Consider the following 17,907-nt stretch of genomic DNA (forward strand, 5'->3'; position numbering starts at 1 on the left):
CTTTGAAGCTTTACTCGCTGTCAGCTCCAAAACAAACGACAGCAGCTCTAAGACGTCAGCATGGCTGCTTTTAATAGAGTCGAGGCAAAACAGCGACGCCTGCAGAGACCCCACACACCCTCAGTGCATGATGGGAAATGCCCCAGCAGCCTGAGCCTATAGCAGCTCAAAGATGGTTCAGGGTCACATGATGCAGTTTCTCATCATGTGACCGAGCTCCGCGTATGCATCGGGTTTTCAGAGGCCATCAGTGGTTTTGCTGCCAAATCAGGAGTCTGCTGCTCCTGCTTCACTTACAATAACCAAGTCAAATATATACAAATACTAACTGTGTGTTCATCTAGAATTCACCGAGGCCAGCAGCACCAGATTTACTCAAACAACCAGTCGATGGACTGATGATGTTAGCGGCCCGAGGGTCTCTGTGATTAACAGCGTCCTGCTTGTTGTTCTGTGGGGTCTGAAAACATTTCTGCTCCACAGTGACACGAATCTGAGAAACTGCAGCGGCCAAACACTCTCCTCGCTCACCTCGAGTGACCGCCGCAAAGCTGCTGACGGTATGATTCACCAGGGCAGGACAGAAGGCGTGTGTGTGCGCCCGCGCTGGAGCTGGCAGACGACGCAGGCACGACCCTCTCACCAGCGTGTTCTCGGTTGGTCCATATGTGTGTCAGCTGCGGCGGCCTCGGCTCGGAGCGCCACGTCAGAGCGTAAAAATAAAGCGAGGCCTGAGACGAATCAGCGTCCTGCTGGGTTACAAACACGAGCGCACCTCCACACGTCAGGAGCACATCGGGATCGTTTAAGGATTTTCACCTATTTTTAAAAACACTTCCTGTGATGAAGAACGTCTGCTGCTGCTATTTTGTCTCTTTCACTCATCGTCTCAGCAGAAGCTGCCAAAGTTAAACCGGGTCAACCGAAACACCTCCAGCGAGTGTAGAGGCGGGTGATCGTCACCTCGCCTGTGAGGACGGCAGCCTCCGTGTGACGGGAAGGACCCGTAGCTGCATTCCAACAGGTTGTAGCAACTAATTTTAATTGCAAGGTGAATGAACAGCTGCTGCAGGGAGGCAGCCTGTCTCCAACCAATCACCTCTGCCTGCAGCCTGCACCAGCAGACCGACGGAGGTTTGCACATAGTTGCAGTCTAATTGCTGACATGTTGCAAGCAATCTGAGTCAGTCTTTATCAACGAGGCGATGGCACAGGAGCACGAACACAGACGCTTCAACAAGCAGGGACAGGAAGCAAACACAGGTGAAGACAGACAGACAGGAAGTAAAACCCAAGACACAAGAGGAAACCCGACTGCCAAAGTAAAACAGGAAAGAACCCAAAAAGCACAAATGAAATCCACAAAGATGTGATGGAGATAAACAAAAGAATCCAAGAACTCAAACACAAAACAGCAGAACCGACTGAACAAGAACCGAACGTGGAACAAAGAACGACTCACAGCAAAGCTTCAGACTCGCTCACATCAAACTGTCACACTGAGCTACGACCACCAGCAACACAGACAAGAGACAGCTGCCTTTCAAAATAAAACAGGAAACTGGGGTTTATGCTTTATGTTAAATCTAAACTGCCTAACAGCACAATCGTGTCAGAGGAGCCGGTATCCCAGAAACATTACTTTCTGTGTCCTTTTATATTTATTTTGTTTGATTGCTTTGTTGTCTATTGCATGCATGTTGCTATGACAACCCAGTTTCCCTCTGGGATTAATAAAGTTTCCTGTTTGTTTCCTGTTTGTTCTTAATTGTTCTTCTGCTAATGTTTTTCAAATTGACTGCAAGAGGATGGATCCTCTCAGTGAGACAAACTGCACCTAGTGTTTGAACAGTGGAACTGCAGAGCCACGCGTCAGCTCAGGATACACAGACATAGAGCCGTCATGGCGGCCTCGGGGCTCGTGATGACAGCCGGGCTGCGGCCGGGCCGACCCACAGACTTTCTCGGACTCCCGTGTTCTCTGCGTCAGCTCGGTGAGCTCAGCTACTTCCTGTCCCGTCTCTTGTGCTTTGTGCTCACGTCTTGTTTCCCAGGCTCTCCTCTCAGGTGTCTCCTGGTTGGCCTTCTGCAGTTGTTCCTCGGTGCGTCAGCGCCGCGTCCTCCCTCACAGTTGTGTCATTCTGCTCTTTGCTTCAGATTCCTTGTTGCTGTTTAGTGTTTTGTCGAGAGCACATGTTCAAGCTGTTTTTGGGACTATGCAGGATTCCCACGTCCTGTCACTCAGGTGAGACAGGAACCAGGACCCCACAAAGACACAAAAACCAGCACAGCTTCCTGTTGGTTTGTCTCATTTATATTTCTTGTGTTTGTTTTCAGCATCGATGTGCGACACGAAGACCTCTGAGTGTTTACACCTGCGCTGTGTTTGCAGTCTGTGCGTACCAGCACGTGGAGTTTGATGTGTTTATTATCTTTGTGTATGTGTGTGTGTGTGTGTTTGCCACCATAACCTCCATGCTCAATTACACCCAGATTACCCAGAGGCCCTTGGGGCTGTGGCAGCCGGTGAGCTGGCTGACATAAATCTGGCGTGTTGTTGTTGATACACCAGCTCTCTAATGCCCATAAAACATTACTGCTGCACACACACACACACACACACACACACACACACACACACACACACACACACACACACACACGCACACACACACTCCTAAACTAACTCCGATCTGGTGCACAAACACACACTCCCGGGAGTGAGTGCTGCAGTAAGCGAATATGCTAACACTGCAAGGTAACCCAGATAGGAGGAGGAGGAGGGAGGAAGCATAAAGACAAGGAAAAGAAAGAGGTGAGGAGAGGAGGAGGCGACATTTTGAAAAGGTGAACAGGATGATGTTGGCATTTAGAGAAAAGCGAGATAAAGTGAAACCTAGATCCCATTTAGAAAACAGGGAGGTTCGAGCACCCCGGAGTCACGGCCGTGTGTGTGTGTGTGTGTGTGTGTGTGTGTGTGTGTGTGCGTGTGTGTGTGTGTGTGTGTGTGCGTGTGTGTGTGTGAGAGTGTGTGTGTGTGAGTGTGTGTGTGTGAGTGTGTGTGTGTGTGTGTGTGCGTGTGTGTGTGTGAGAGTGTGTGTGAGTGTGTGTGTGTGTGTGTGTGCGTGTGTGTGTGTGAGAGTGTGTGTGTGTGTGTGTGAGAGTGTGTGTGTGTGTGAGTGTGTGTGTGTGTGTGTGTGTGTGTGTGTGTGCGTGTGTGTGTGTGTGTGTGTGTGTGCGTGTGTGTGTGTGAGAGTGTGTGTGTGTGAGTGTGTGTGTGTGAGTGTGTGTGTGTGTGTGTGTGCGTGTGTGTGTGTGAGAGTGTGTGTGTGTGTGTGTGAGAGTGTGTGTGTGTGTGAGTGTGTGTGTGTGTGAGTGTGTGTGTGTGTGAGTGTGTGTGTGTGTGTGTGTGTGAGAGTGTGTGTGTGTGTGAGTGTGAGTGTGTGTGTGTGTGTGTTACACAGACTCCATTACCACTATTGACAGCAGGGAATCCAAAGTTATTGTTGCTGTTTCTTTTAATTTAGTGGCGATGGCGGCGCTCCTCTGAGGAGCGAGCTCCAAGACAAAGAGCTGCTGTGCTTTTTGGCTTCATGAAGTAAATTATGTTCCACACATCGATTCCACGGGAGGGCAGGGCCAGAAAGCTGCGCCGCGTGAGCGCCGTGATTGATGAGAGATTACTTCTCGCGCTTTTAAAGACAAACCCTGAGCTGCGTTTTCAGAGCGAGCCTTTCATGTGGCTAATTTCCTTTGTTGAATTTAATTTAATGCTTCCAGCGCTCGCAGGCGCCTCACAAAATAAACAACGGTTTCGAGAAACAGCAACACTTTCACAGCTCGGTCCTAAAACTACAACTGCAGCACGTACGTGAACGGTTGATTCCATGTTAGCTGATCCCAGGACAGCTGAGCTCACCTCGCTCGCTGCTTCTCTAATCCAAACCCAGTCCAGAGTCACAGTCAAGAACCTGTGTCTCGTGCAAACTGTCAGCTCTGTGTGAAATCACCACTTTGTGTGGAAACGGAGGAAATAACCGTGGAGCCGGCGTGGAAACAACAGGAGAAGCTGCTGATGTTGACCTGGAAATATCAGAGTTTAATAACAGCCTGGTTTCTTTATCTCACTGCCACCGGCTGCTCCAGCTGCTGAGCGCAGTCAGCATCAGATGAAAGCTCAGCTGCTGATTAAAGAACAGTCGGAAAATCCTGCATCCAATCAAGCGACTGATGCTGCAGGTAAATCATTTTTAATCAGGTGTTGATTCTTTCACAAGAGTTTCTCCTCTGTGAAGCTGAAGACACATTCACGGGCCGAAAATATGTTAATAATTGTGGGCGGGGACACTTTTATTTAGTCCTGCTTCCAGGACTCGCAGACCACAGCGTGGGAGTGGGGGGGGGAGGCCAGACCCCTGTGGGAGGGGGGAGGCCGGACCCCTGTGGGAGCGTCCCGACTGACCGCTTAATGCATCGTGCAGAGGTGCAGTGAGGGGAGAGGGGCGGAGATGGCGGCCCCTGTCCCTCTCCGTCAGGCTGATTGGTTTTGGGAACAGAAAGCAATCCTGCATAATTCAGTGGCAGCTCTCTCTCTCCCCGTTTCCCCCCACAGGTAACGGCACTCGCTCTACCGCTCCCCCTCCCATCCTCCTTTTTGTCATCCGTCTCCTCCCCCTCTCCCTCCCTCTGAGGCGTCACTCTCCTTCCTCCTTCATCTTTTTTGGGGAGAGCGTTCGTCTCTCTGTTAAATCATTGATGGAGCTGTGGTGGGTGGTTGCCTCTCCGTCTCCTGCTGAGCCGGCAGAGAGGGAGAGGCAGCGATGACAGGATGACAGGTGGAGGGAGAGGATGGTGTACGGAGCGCTCTGCACTCCAGCTACTCTTTGCTTCAGCCGTCAGTGTCAGCCAGCGCTCTCACGTCCAATTTACAGTCCAAACCGACACTCTTTAGTAGCAGCCAGCTGTTAACCCTCCACCCACCTCCACCCACCTCTGAAACCTGTTTACTGAACTTTACAGTGTGAGCTGTGAGAAAATCAGCCTTTCAGACCTTTAAATAAAGTCACTGCTGCTCTGGACCTTTGACTTGCTCATCTACTCGTCTACGCCTGCACAGGTACAATAACAGTCGTCGCCATCGTCAGGCGGCACTTTAACACGTGATAAACAGGCGTGTTTGAGAAACACGTTTCCTTCAAATTAAGTCTGTTTCTCTGCGTCTTTGCAGCTCTTCTGTTACAAGATCTCCATTTAGAGAATAAACACGAGCCTAACCCCAACATCGATGGATCGTTGATGTCCCCGTGGATTTAAGAAGGTTAGTTGGTTTTCTTGCGCTCTCGACCGGCACCTAAAGATGGCGCTGCGTTTCCTGTTGCATTGAGCTGGACCGTAGACAAATCAGATGTCTTCGCGGCCGTGACCCGTGAGGTCACCGGGTCTGGACCCCAGTATTTGTTTTCCAAAACAAGGCAGTCAAAACTGACCCAAATCAATATTTAACGATCTGAAACACACAAGAACTGTGTGAGAGAAACTGAAGCCACAACAAACCTGTTCCCATTCTGATCCATCACAGACACATATCTGATCGTTAGAGCAACATCCAGAACTGGAGCTCAGACCTCACGGGAATCTCTACCATTCGGAAATATGCAGGAAGTGCGCCTGTAACATGTATGGATCACTGGGATCTGCTGGACTGATGATGGCTGCTTGGAAACATATTGATCCACTTCATGTTCAGCGCACATGGACTGCGAGCCGGGAGACAGGCCTCGGAGTCCACCTGGAAACATGTTTTAGCCTACGTTTAGTTTTCACTGTTTTGTTTTGTTTGCATTATATAAATATTCACTGAGCTCTCAGGCTCACGGGTGATGGAGAGCTGGACTGCAGGAGGTGTTGTGGTTAACAGAGAGCTGCTGAAAGGCAAAGCTCTGAGTTACTGTGGACCTCGGTGTCCCTGCCTTCACCTGTGGACACAAACTCTGGAGCGAGTCGTGGATACAAACAGTCAAACACGTTTCCTCTGCAGGGTGTGTGAGCTCAGAGCAGAGACAGCCTTCACAGGGCTGATCAGGGTTTTCCAGCCAAGTGCAACATCATCATCATCATCAGGAGGAACTAGGAAGTGTCCTTTGGGGAAAAGGATGCTGGAATTCCCGGCTGAGCCTGCTGAGACAATGATGGGGAGAGTGCTGCTGCTCCGACTAAAGCAGGAGATTACTCCACAGCATCTGTCTAAACTACCACAGTCAATCTTCACCTCACCCGCCTCCTCTCCCTCTCTCCCCTGAGTGTGGAGGGGGAGGGGACTGTCAACTTGACTGACAGCTCTGTCGGCTTATCGAATTGGTCCCGGCCCGGTCGCGGCTGACAGTGTTACCGGCGGATAAATGCAGATTTGTGGGGGATGATAGCGAGCCATCAGCTTTGATTTGCTACTACACGAGACGTTTATGGTGCAGGAGAGAGAGAGCTCTGTTTCCTCTCCCCTCGCTCTCTCATTCGATTAACTTTGGAGGAGAAATATATTTGAGAGGCTGCAGTTTCCGGCAGCTTTAGTGGGTTTTAGATCAATTTGCAGCCATAATGCACATTATGGTTTGTTTGGAGATGAGTCTCACATCAACACTCGTCCAGACTGCAGTGGCCACTTATGAAGTCAGACTTTGAACAGCAGACTGCACTTTCCCCCGATTTCAAAAGTACTGAGCAAAAGCACGAGCACCTAAGTGATGATTAAACATCCACAGCAATGATCAATAATGAATCCATAAGTGTTTGCAGGTTCTTTGTGTGATACAAACAAATAGAAGCTGACATCAAACCTCAGGATCCAAGGACTTAGTATAGAAAATGTGGCGTAAATTAATATTTACATTTTAAATTCTAACCGCTCTGAGAATCTCTACCTTTCGTGGTGGACGGGTTTGTGTCCCGGGGGTTATGTTGTTGGGGGGCGGGGTCTCCAAAGGCAAACTGGTCCTGGGTGAGGGACCAGACAAAGAGCGGTTCAAAAGACCGCTATCGGGGGTTATCGAGACCCCGCCCTGGGTAGGGTGCCCGAGAGCGTCTGGTGGCCGTGTCTTGGTCCATGGGGCTCAGCCTGAAAAAGGGGCATGAGTCCGTCCTCCTCTAGGCCCACCACCCACAGGAGGTGACGCAGAGGTCGGTGCAAAGTGTGCCGGGTGGCGGCCGGGAGGGAGGCCCTGTCAGACCGATCCCCGACTACGAGACTGAATTTTAAATTTAAAATAAAAATAATAAATATAGTGGTCCCTCGCTATGACACGCTTCACCTGTCGCGGCCTCGCTGATTGTTTTTGTGCATGAATGTGAAATGCGTTCAGCTTGTCAAATTTACATAAATCTTTGATCCCAGCAGTGTGACTCTGACGTGCTGTATGTTTGTAAGTTTCTCCCCAACAAACACAACAGTGTGGATGACACGTCGTCACCTGCGGGTGTCTTTGGTTTCATTCTCTGATACTGGACTTATTTTTCTACGAAGGTTTGAACTTTGTGTTTAAACAAGAGAGAAAAGTGTGAAAGTGTTCACGCCTGTCTGAGGGGAGTGTATAAAGTGTAGTGAGGGCTTTAACTGCCTTAAAACATCTATAATAATTGTAAAAAATAAAGTTGGCTACTTTGCGGATTTCACCTATCGCAGGTTTTTTTTTCCACCCATTTATTAACGTTCCTATTTAAGTTTTAATTTTATTAATTTATCATTTTAATCTTACACTCATTTCTGCATTTCTACAAAATAAACACAACAAAGTTTAAAAATCATATCTATCTAATAGACTCCAGTTTGTGCATGTAAATGGAGAGTCCTCTTCACACACTGAGGTTAATTATGGAGTTCCACAGGGTTCAGTGCTAGGACCAATTCTCTTTACATTATACATGCTTCCCTTAGGCAGCATCATTAGAAGACATAGCATACATTTACACTGCTATGCAGATGACACCCAGCTCTATCTGTCCATGAAGCCAGATAACACACACCAATGAGTTAAACTGCAGGAATGTCTTAAAGACATAAAGACCTGGATGGCCGCTAACTTTCTGCTTCTTAATTCAGATCAAACTGAGGTTATTGTACTCGGCCCTGAAAATCTTAGAAATATGGTATCTAACCAGATCCTTACTCTGGATGGCATTACCTTGGCCTCCAGTACCCGTCTCTGGTTTCTTCCTATTAAACGGGAGTTCTTCCTCCCCAATGATTGTATGATGTTGGGGTCTTCTCTTTGACATTGTGAGGTCTTTGCTTTAAAATCTATAAAAAGCTTCAGACCAATGTTGTTGTGAAGCAATGACAGATAAATGAAATTTAACTGAAAAATAAATAAAAGAAAAATTGGATAAAAAGAAATAAAGGTAAATAAATATTTGCATTAAGTGTGTACAACAGAATTATTAATTACTAATGCAATATTTTAAATATTAGGAGCATTAAACAGCACTTTAAGTCTAATAATGAAAGGATGTGTGTTCATATCCTCACACTGGAATATCCTGCAAGGGTTTATCCTCTCACATCTGTGACGCACAACCAGCCTTTCTGTCATCTTCAACGTTCATACGCTCCTATAAACGTGTGTGAAGTGTGCTCAGGTGGGTTCAGCGTAGCTGCTGATCAGTGTCTGCTCCTCTTGTAAATATAGAGTCAGTAAAGGTAAAGCTCCTCCTGGGGGAGTCGGCCCTGTCAGCTCAGCGTCACACACATTTATTGTAAATCACTGCGACAGCTGAGCATCGATCAGCGGGGGCACTTTTAAAGGCCGATTGGTTTGAGGTGAGGCAGGCAGAGACGGCGGCGCGGCGGGGTTAAAGCGAGTCTCTGACGGCCGGTTCGTGTTTCTGACGAGAACAGTCTCGGCTTCTTCATCACTTTTTCTGGATCCAGTTCGGGCTGTTAGCAAAATTTAATATGCTGACTAATGACAGCCGAGCGATCTGTCACAGCAGGGAGAGCAGAGAGGGAGGGAGCCGGGGTTGGAAAGGGTGAATACGTTAACACGGAATAAATGTTCAGTTTGTCTTTCGGAGACTTTACTCTGGGAAAAGAATAAAAGCTCAATAAATCACCGAACGTCTGGGAGCAAACAGGATTAATCTGACGGCTCGGTTTTTCCACCTTTGCATCCAGATTTAGCTTTTCCCTCTTCTGGGACATCGTTCTATCCATTCACACACACCTGCAGTGCTTTGATCATCAGTGTCATTAATGCACCTGTACAGGTGTGAGGGCTGAGGGCGCAGACAGACTTCAGGTGTTTTTGATGGCTGAACTTAAACAAAGGCACAAAAGTTGTTTGTGGATGTTGAAATATGGAAATGATCCCGTATCCATCTAATGATGTGAGAAACATCTGAGCAGCAGATTCATCCAATCATCGTCAGGCTCGGCAGCTGTGTTGGTCGCCGTCTTTGACACCTCGCCGTCTTCCTCACATGTCTGACGCACGATGATGTCATGGGTTAACAGCGTAGCTGTCGACTCCGAGCACAGAAGTGAGATTTTTAATGCTGCGTTCACCGTCCAGCCAAACGGAGCGATCAGTCTGTGCAGCGTCACTCACATCCTGACGGCGTGCAGAGGCTGAGAAGATGACATGTGGTAGCATCATGTGACACCAGGAAGCCGATGTGTTTGGTATTCAGAGTACATCAATCATACTGGAAAAGTCCAACCGTGGACTGTGTGACCTACAATGACACACCGATGAACGTGTTTGTCTGAAATCTGCATCATTGGAGGTAAAACCCTGAAACAGTTTTTAAATCACTACCAATCAAATTTCTTTAAATGGAAAATCAGCTGATCGTTTAAACTAATTTAAATGTTTCTATCTCTCACCAGTGAGCTGTAATTATTATAAACTATAAACACCCACTGGAGGGAAATGTCCGAGTCCTTCCTGGTGGTTTTTAAACGTCGGGCGGTAAAGCCGCTGGCCACATACTTTTGGATTGTCTCCTTAAATTAGTGCTGCACGAAACACCTGCATTGCACCTTTCCTCCTCCCTAACCTCCCCCCTCTCCCCCACACGCTGTCATTTTCTCTGCTGATGGCTCACACTCGTGTCTCCCGCCTCCACCCGTAGACGCTGTGGTCGCCGGCCTCGCAGCCTAATGATGATGATGATGACGATGATGGTGGAGGGAAAGTTTCTCGCTCTTAATTGCAGTTATCAGCTCGTTGATTAGTGCTGCATAAAACACCTGCATTGCACCTGTTTTCCCCCAAAACCTCTTCCTGCCGCTCGCTCCCTTTGTCTCCCAGCCTCACTCTGACTCACTTTATCTGCCTGTCCCACACAGGAGCCCCAGCTCCTTCAAAATAAAAGCTTTTCTCTAGAAAATCCTTGACTTGTGTGCTACACCTTCATTTTCTGGATTATTTAAGCAAACGTGCATCAGTGACCACCAGGACAACTTTCACAGTCGACTCAAACTCCCGCACTAACGAGCTCCACCAGTTTCAGCTCCTCCTGATTATTCCCGGGAAAACGAGGGCAGCATACTGAAAAGGTTTGTTTGATTTTTGCCAAAAATATTGTGAGACTGAAGCTGCACAGATGATCATTTTTCAGATAAGAAAGAAAATGTATATAGAAACCTGCCAATGGGAGAGTCTGTAGTCAAACAGAGACCACTTTCCCTGGAAACCTGATTGTTAGTATAACTAGCAGAGGTGTTGGATTAGTGTGGTGAGCAGCGGCCAATAATAGTGACGTAAAGTCAAAATTAAAGTCTCCAACGATCTCGGGATGCCGACTGCGTTACAGCAGCTTCGTTTGGGCCGAGCTTGGATTCACGGACACTTTATTTCAGTCCACACCTGAAGTGGAAACGCTCTCAGCAGAAAACCCGCCCACGGAAATGTGAGGCCTCGATCACCAGGCCTACAGACGAGGACCCCAGAGACACCAGTTGACGAGGTTTTGCAGACAAGTTGGAGTCTCCGTGCAAACTGCAGGCGACAGCATCAAAGCTAACACAGGGATGTTTCTGGTGCAGCCTTCTGTTCCAGCAACCATACACCAACTGGTTGGGAATCATTTTTCCTAGCAACTAGTGGTTGTTGGGAGGTTGCAAACCAGTCTCTGTGCCTGTCAGGGTTTGGTGTGCTTCAGCCACCTGCTGAACACACACATTTTTACACCCAAGAAGTTATTTCTCACGTGCAGTCATACACCTGGAGGCTGGTGAGCCGGTCAGCAGGCAGAGGAAACACTGTGGTGGAAGTAGGCGGGGCTAGCAGGTTGGCAGCAACTTGTTTTGGAAATAACAGCGAGGACATCGCTGATTATTTCTTCCAGACTGGTTAACGTCCACACCGGTGTAGATGTTAATCCGGTTGTTCAGTGATGACGTGACGAATCCTGCTTCCGGGTCTAAAGTAGTCTGCGTTTAATATGGCTTTTGTGTTGTTAACATGTTTAATGTTTTGTATTTTCTTCTATTTGATCTCAAAAAGCTCCTAAAACAGTCAGTGATCACTGCTGACCTCCCTCGGCTTTTATTACCACTAATCATTTATTTAAGCTCAGTTTTTAAAACCTTAGGATGTAACTACAGCCCAGCCCATGCAGCAGTATATGAATGACTAACCTCGTATTGTGGATGGATTATCTCAGTTGTTCTCCTGGCTGAAGTTTGGTCCTTTTACAGCATCCTGCCATGCGATTACATTTGTTCCTGACCACCGAGAACACTCACGTTAACTTTTATCGAGTGGAAAAAAAGTTAGCTTGTTTATATTATGCTAACATAGCTGTGTCGCTAGCGGTCACGTAGCACATCATTATATACCAGCTAGCCAAACTTCAGTAACCCTACAAACGTCACTGCTGTTTAGTTTTCTGTCTTCATTTATGCTGGAAGTGATAACAGAGCTGTACGTTTTAATTTGTTTCCAAAACCCCGCAGTCAGGACATGCTATATTGTATTTAGATAGAAGCTAGCGAGCTAACTCCCTGCTAACTTCTAACTCCGTTAAATGTCATAAATTCCGTTTTCATGGATGCCTGGATGTTAAACTCAATTGTTACACCTGGTAGAGCAGAACGCTGATCATTTTATTAAAGATGAAAGACTTTAGACAGTTTTTAACTCTCAGTAATGCCACAGTGATCGTTTGATATATGGACCTGCAGCGCAGTTTAGACCCAGACACGGCTAGTGACGTCAGACTGAACAACCGGATTCAAGTGTGAAAAAAAAGATTTCTACAGTTTCTTTCTCAAAGCTGTCGTCTGCACGTCTGCCGTGGAGGTTAAACAAACCTGGACGCTGCAGCTAATTAAAACGCTTCATCTATTTGCAGCGCTCCAGCAAAGGTCAGCTCTTCTGGACGTTTTGGCACCAAATGTTCGGATCGGTCTGTGAAAGTTCACTGCAGCTGTAAGTTAATCCACTGTCTGCAGCGATTTAGCTGAACTCTGAAATCTTACTCTCAAACGCTGCTCTGGCTTCAGCTTTGGGCCTCTCACCTCTCTGCCCATTAGCTGCAACGCAAGAGTCACTGGTATTAATAATCAATATTCTTATATTAATTCTATTATTAATTCTATATTAATTCTATAATTCTAATATTAATATTAATATTAAGTATTAATGTAAGTGTGTGTGTGTGTGTGTGTGTGTGTGTGTGTGTGTGTGTGGGTGGGTGTGTGTGTGTGGGTGTGTGTGTGTGTGTGTGTGTGGGTGGGTGTGTGTGTGTGGGTGTGTGTGGGTGTGGGTGCGCTCTGTGGGGGAAAAGGTCGCTATTTAAAAGACATTAAAATGCTGAAAGATGAATAGTGTAGGACATTTTTACGCACTGCAGGGCCCTCGCTGCACACACTCCAACACAAGATCGGGCGAGCGTGTGTTGGTGTGTGTGTGTGTGTGTGTGTGTGTTAGTTACAGTGATGTGGATTAGGAGTTCTCAGCCATAAGGTACCAACCTCCCACTGCTGCCCTTTACACACACACACACACACACACACACACACACACACACACACACACACACAGTCCTAAAAAATGAGATGTCAACAGCAGGCACTGCAGACTCGAAGGTGCACGCCAAGGACAGCTGTGTGTGAGTTTGTGTGTGTGCGTGTGTGTGTGAGTTTATGTCTGTGTGTGTGTGTGCGTGTGTGTGTGTGTGTGTGCGAGTTTATGTCTGTGTGTGTGTGTTAGTGTGTGTGTGTGCGTGTGTGTGTGAGTTTATGTCTGTGTGTGTTTGTGTGCGTGTGTGAGTGCGTGTGTGAGTTTATGTCTGTGTGTGTGTGTGTGTGAGTTTATGTCTGTGTGCGTGTGTGTGAGTGTGTGTGTGTGTGTGAGTTTATGTCTGTGTGTGTGTGTGTGTGTGAGTTTATGTCTGTGTGCGTGTGTGTGAGTGTGTGTGTGTGTGAGTGCGTGTGTGAGTTTATGTCTGTGTGCGTGTGTGTGTGTGTGTGTGTGTGTGCGTGTGTGAGTTTATGTCTGTGTGTGTGTGTGAGTGTGTGTGTGTGTGAGTTTATGTCTGTGTGTGTGTGTGTGTGTGCGTGTGTGTGTGTGTGCGTGTGTGTGTGAGTGCGTGTGTGTGTGTGTGCGTGTGAGTGCGTGTGTGTGTGTGTGTGTGTGAGTTTATGTCTGTGTGTGTGTGTGTGTGTGCGTGTGTGTGTGTGTGCGTGTGTGTGTGAGTGCGTGTGTGTGTGAGTGCGTGTGTGTGTGTGTGCGTGTGTGTGTGAGTGTGTGTGTGAGTGCGTGTGTGTGTGTGTGCGTGTGTGTGTCTGTGTGTGTGGAACCGATGACTCTGCCATCAGTCACCGGCCTTCAGCAGCACCACAGAGAGGATGACCTTTGCTCCTGTTTCTCTGCTTTTGTTACTTTTTCCTTTTCATTTTCTGTTTTTTTTTCCTGCAGTTTTTGTTTTTTCATCATTGGTTTCTGATCCTATATTTACTTTAAGTACTTTACTGCTGACTCTAAGCCTCTGCGGTGTAGAGGCTCTATAGTCCCTCTGGGCCACGCCGTGCAGGTTCTGATAGTAACTCCACAGACTGTAAATAAAAGATGTAGCCCATTGGTTAGTGGCTTCTGAGTGTTTTGAAAAGGCCGTGATGAGTGATGGGCAGATATGACTCATTTCACTCTAATGGGACCAAGTTTAAAAAATGAACTTGGCTTTGGATTCAGAAAGAGCACAAACTCATGGCTGTGACCATGAACTCATCATGAGGTCATAAAGTTAGGGCTATTTTTCCATGCATGTTTGTACATTCGCACCCTGCTGGCCAGTAAATGCAATGCAGGTTTGAAGCACTTCCACCTTAGCGTCACCTGCATCAGTTCCATGTAACAGAGTCTATGGGAGCAGCACAGCGGTGCAGTGGTAAGCCCTTTGTCTGGGCTGTAGGTGTGAATGTGAGCGTGAACCTGTCCAGGTGTAACCTCATCTCGTACCATGTGATCGCTGCGATAGGTTCCAGCCCGCTGAATTGGATAGGCAGTTAAAGATGAATGAACAGTGAATAGGATCTACCCACTTATTGGTTTGCACTTTTAGCACAATGCTAACATGATGCATTAGCCAGCTAGCAGTTAGCATAAAAATAACTGGACTACAACCACAGCAAGAAGCGGCAGGATGCTGTTTGTTTGATGTATTTTGTCCATTTCATGATAAGAGATGTGCAGTTAAAAGCACCTTTTGCACTCCTTTGAGTTTTAAAATATTATTATTTTCCTTTCCAGTCACCTTTCTCACTCACTATGTATTAACAGACCTCTCTGCATTGAATCATATCTGTTATTAACCTCTGTCTCTCTTCCACAGCATGTCTTTATCCCGTCTTCCTTCTCTTACCCCAACCAATCACAGCAGATGGCCCCGCCCCTCCCTGAGCCTGGTTCTGCCGGAGGTTTCTTCCTGTTAAAAGGGAGTTTTTCCTTCCCACTGTCACCAAACTGCTTGCTCATAGGGGGTCATATGATTGTTGGGTTTTTCTCTGTACCTATGAAGCGCCTTGAGACGACTTTTGTTGTGATTTGGCGCTATATAAATAAAATTGAATTGAATTATTATATAAGGTGCTACTAAACTCAGAGTGGACTGCAGCTCTTGATGCTAGCTAGCTTAGAAACCCGACTAAAGCTAAGAGCTAGCATCACAGTAAGAGGCTTTAATGCTAAAATGGCATATCAATAATGGCATAGTAATTCTTTGATAGTCTATCTGTGGTAAATACAGATCTGCTCCACCAGCAAATACCCTGAAATATTTGTTATATCACAAATGAACCAAAGCAAGACAAGCACTGAGTTCATCGAAGCTCCTGGTCCCTCACAACCAAACAGCTTGTTAATCACTCTCAACCTGGGATATCAATAAAGACAGTCACCTCAACCGTCGCTGATGTTTGCTTAATCACAGGGTGTACCAGCAGCACTCTGAGCAGGAGGAGGGAATTTAGCATCATAATGACCTGTGCAAAAAGAGCCATTTACTGACCCTCAGTGGGTTTTCTTACTTTGGGTGTGTGAAATTGTCCACGAGAGACACTTTCTCCACCAGGTCTCCTCCGATGGAGCGCACCAGCTCGTAGAAGTCGTTCTCTGTGAAGCTCTCTCTGCCTGCCTCGCTCTCTTTGCCGTTCGGCAGCCAGAAGGAGATGTCGTTATGGAGAGGTGGGTACTTACTGAGCGTCTGAAAAACAAACGTATAAAACAACAATGACTGACAGCTCAACTTAAAAATGTTCACTGTAAGCAATGGTGGAAATATTAACTGATAATTTCTCTTTACAAAAAAGTCCCTGAAAAACAGAGCTAGGCACACGATTGGTTCATCGTGTCGATAGGTAAGTAACTGATTAGCCATGGAGGTAAATAGGTAGGTGGTTGAATGAGCATCTAGGTAGGTGGGCACTTGATTGGTTCATTAAATAGTGGTTAGTTATCTAGGCAGGCAATTATTTAGTCGTGTAGGTGAGTAATTGATTACCCAAACAGGAAGGTAGGGAACTGGTTTATTGCATAGGCTGGTAATCACATGTTTGGTTAGTCATGTACATAGGTGGGTGGGAAAGCAATTAGTTGGTTGTGTAGTAAAGCAAAGGAAAGGAATTGGTTGTTTAGATTGGTAGTTAATTAATTACTTAATTAGTTAGCCGTACAAGTATGTAGCTAGGTAGTTGGTTAAGTGTCTACATGGGTGGGTACTTAACTGGTTAGTTATCAAAGTAAGCAAGCAGGCAAGGAGTTGGTTGGTTGTGTAGTTATGTAAGTGATGAGCCATGCTGGCAGGTACACAGAATGGTTGGTTGCAAAGGTGGTAGATGAATGTAGGTGAGTCCTTAATTGACAGGCACGCAGTTGGTTGTTTGCACAGGTAGACTGGCAGGTATGTAACTGGTTAGCCATGCTAGCAGAGAGACTGGTTGGCAGGCTGGTTGTGTAAGTAGTTAGGAGGGTGGATGGGTAGCTAGGTCATAGGGAACTGGTTGGTCTGCATTAATATATTTTAACTAAATAATGCAATGATAATTAATGTACCCACTTAATAGTTGCAAAGTACATGATGGATTATATTTGTAATAGTTTTATGTTTAATTGATTGAGTGCTAATGTGGCATAACGCTGTTGTTTTTCTGCTGGTTCGCTGTGGTTTTAGTTTTGTAACGTCTTCATCTGGATTCATGTATTATGTGCAGATGCGTGGCTGAGGTTATTTGTGGCTGATGTTTAGGCCCTGAAGAATAGTTTAATTTCACAATAACACATTATGAGTTATTAATGATCCTCAAAGATGTTGAAATTTTACTTTGTGCACCACATTGATTAGTTTTCGTACATGTACATTTATGGGATATTTGGACTGGAGACTCATTAGAATTTCAAAGTAAACCAAGCATAAACACAAAGATGTAAGGACTGAAGGGGTAATCAGCACACCAACTGCAGAGATTGAGAGATGAGGTGAATAAAAATGAGCTGAAAGTGCAGATTCAAGCAACAAAAAAGAACCCAATGAATAACAGAAGAAGAAATGTGACAGAAAGTGGAGAAGAGAAACAGCCCGACTGTAGGAAGAAAGAGGAGAAAGTGCAGCAGAGAGTAAAACACAAAGACAATAACACATTAAAACTTTATCGGGACGACAGAATAAATGTGATGTTTTATGCAGCGACAGACTGAAGGAGAGATTCCTATCATCTGTCACTTGTTTATTATGCTCAGAATAACTTGCACAGAGTGAGAGAAGTTGCTGTTATTTCTGCTCCTGAATGATATTTTCTTAATTTTCTCTCCATCTTAATGCTATTCACTGAGACACATCAATCTGTGTGACACTGGTTTTTCCACCTTTGAAACAAAAGTCAGAACAAAACAAGGAAAAGTGAAACATGCCAACTTAATGTTATTTAGTTATGTTCTGTAGAAACTGGGCTGTAGTTAGCTCAATTCAAAGGTGGAGGTAAAGAACAGCAAGGTGATCAGTTGGTTGGTCAGTTTGTTTCATATGTTATCAAAGACTAGTTTACTTTAGTTAACTGCAGGAGGAAGGCAGGTGGTTCAGTGATGGATCAGTTAGCTGCTGTTTGGGTTTTTGTCAGTGAAGGCTTGACATTGGTTGGACAGTCAGTTGGTGGTTGGTAGATTTCTGGTTTGTTACCCAGGATGAAAGGTATCACCAGTTCGCTGTAAGTTGTTGGTTTAGGTAGTGGTTGGTTAGTTGCCTGCACATGTAGGTGATTAGTTAGACAAAAAAGTCAATTAGTGGTTAGTTTGTTTGTTGCGGTTTAAGACAAGTTGTTGGTTGGCTGGTTTGCAAAGTAGATGGCTGGTTGTCAAGGAACATAGACAACAACTGGTTAGCTGTGTAGACAGCTACACAGACAGGCAGGTAGGTAAA

The 17,907-nt window shown here is 46.1% G+C and overlaps 1 protein-coding gene across 4 annotated transcripts in view; it reads right to left on the bottom strand.

Moving 5' to 3' along the window:
• The window catches only part of fars2 (phenylalanyl-tRNA synthetase 2, mitochondrial), a 139,812-nt gene that overhangs the window by 25,068 nt on the left and 96,837 nt on the right, over positions 1-17,907 (bottom strand). For 3 of the 4 annotated variants that reach the window (XM_024803668.2, XM_076888655.1, XM_076888654.1), the window contains exon 9: positions 15,524-15,699. In XM_024803668.2, coding sequence (XP_024659436.1) covers positions 15,524-15,699 — 176 coding nt within the window. Of the gene's footprint in view, positions 1-1,462; positions 1,541-15,523; positions 15,700-17,907 lie in introns of those variants that run through there. The other variant, XM_076888656.1, reaches the window with a different exon arrangement.

This window comes from Maylandia zebra, linkage group LG9 (assembly GCF_041146795.1).
Source record: "Maylandia zebra isolate NMK-2024a linkage group LG9, Mzebra_GT3a, whole genome shotgun sequence".
Classification (NCBI taxonomy): domain Eukaryota; kingdom Metazoa; phylum Chordata; class Actinopteri; order Cichliformes; family Cichlidae; genus Maylandia; species Maylandia zebra.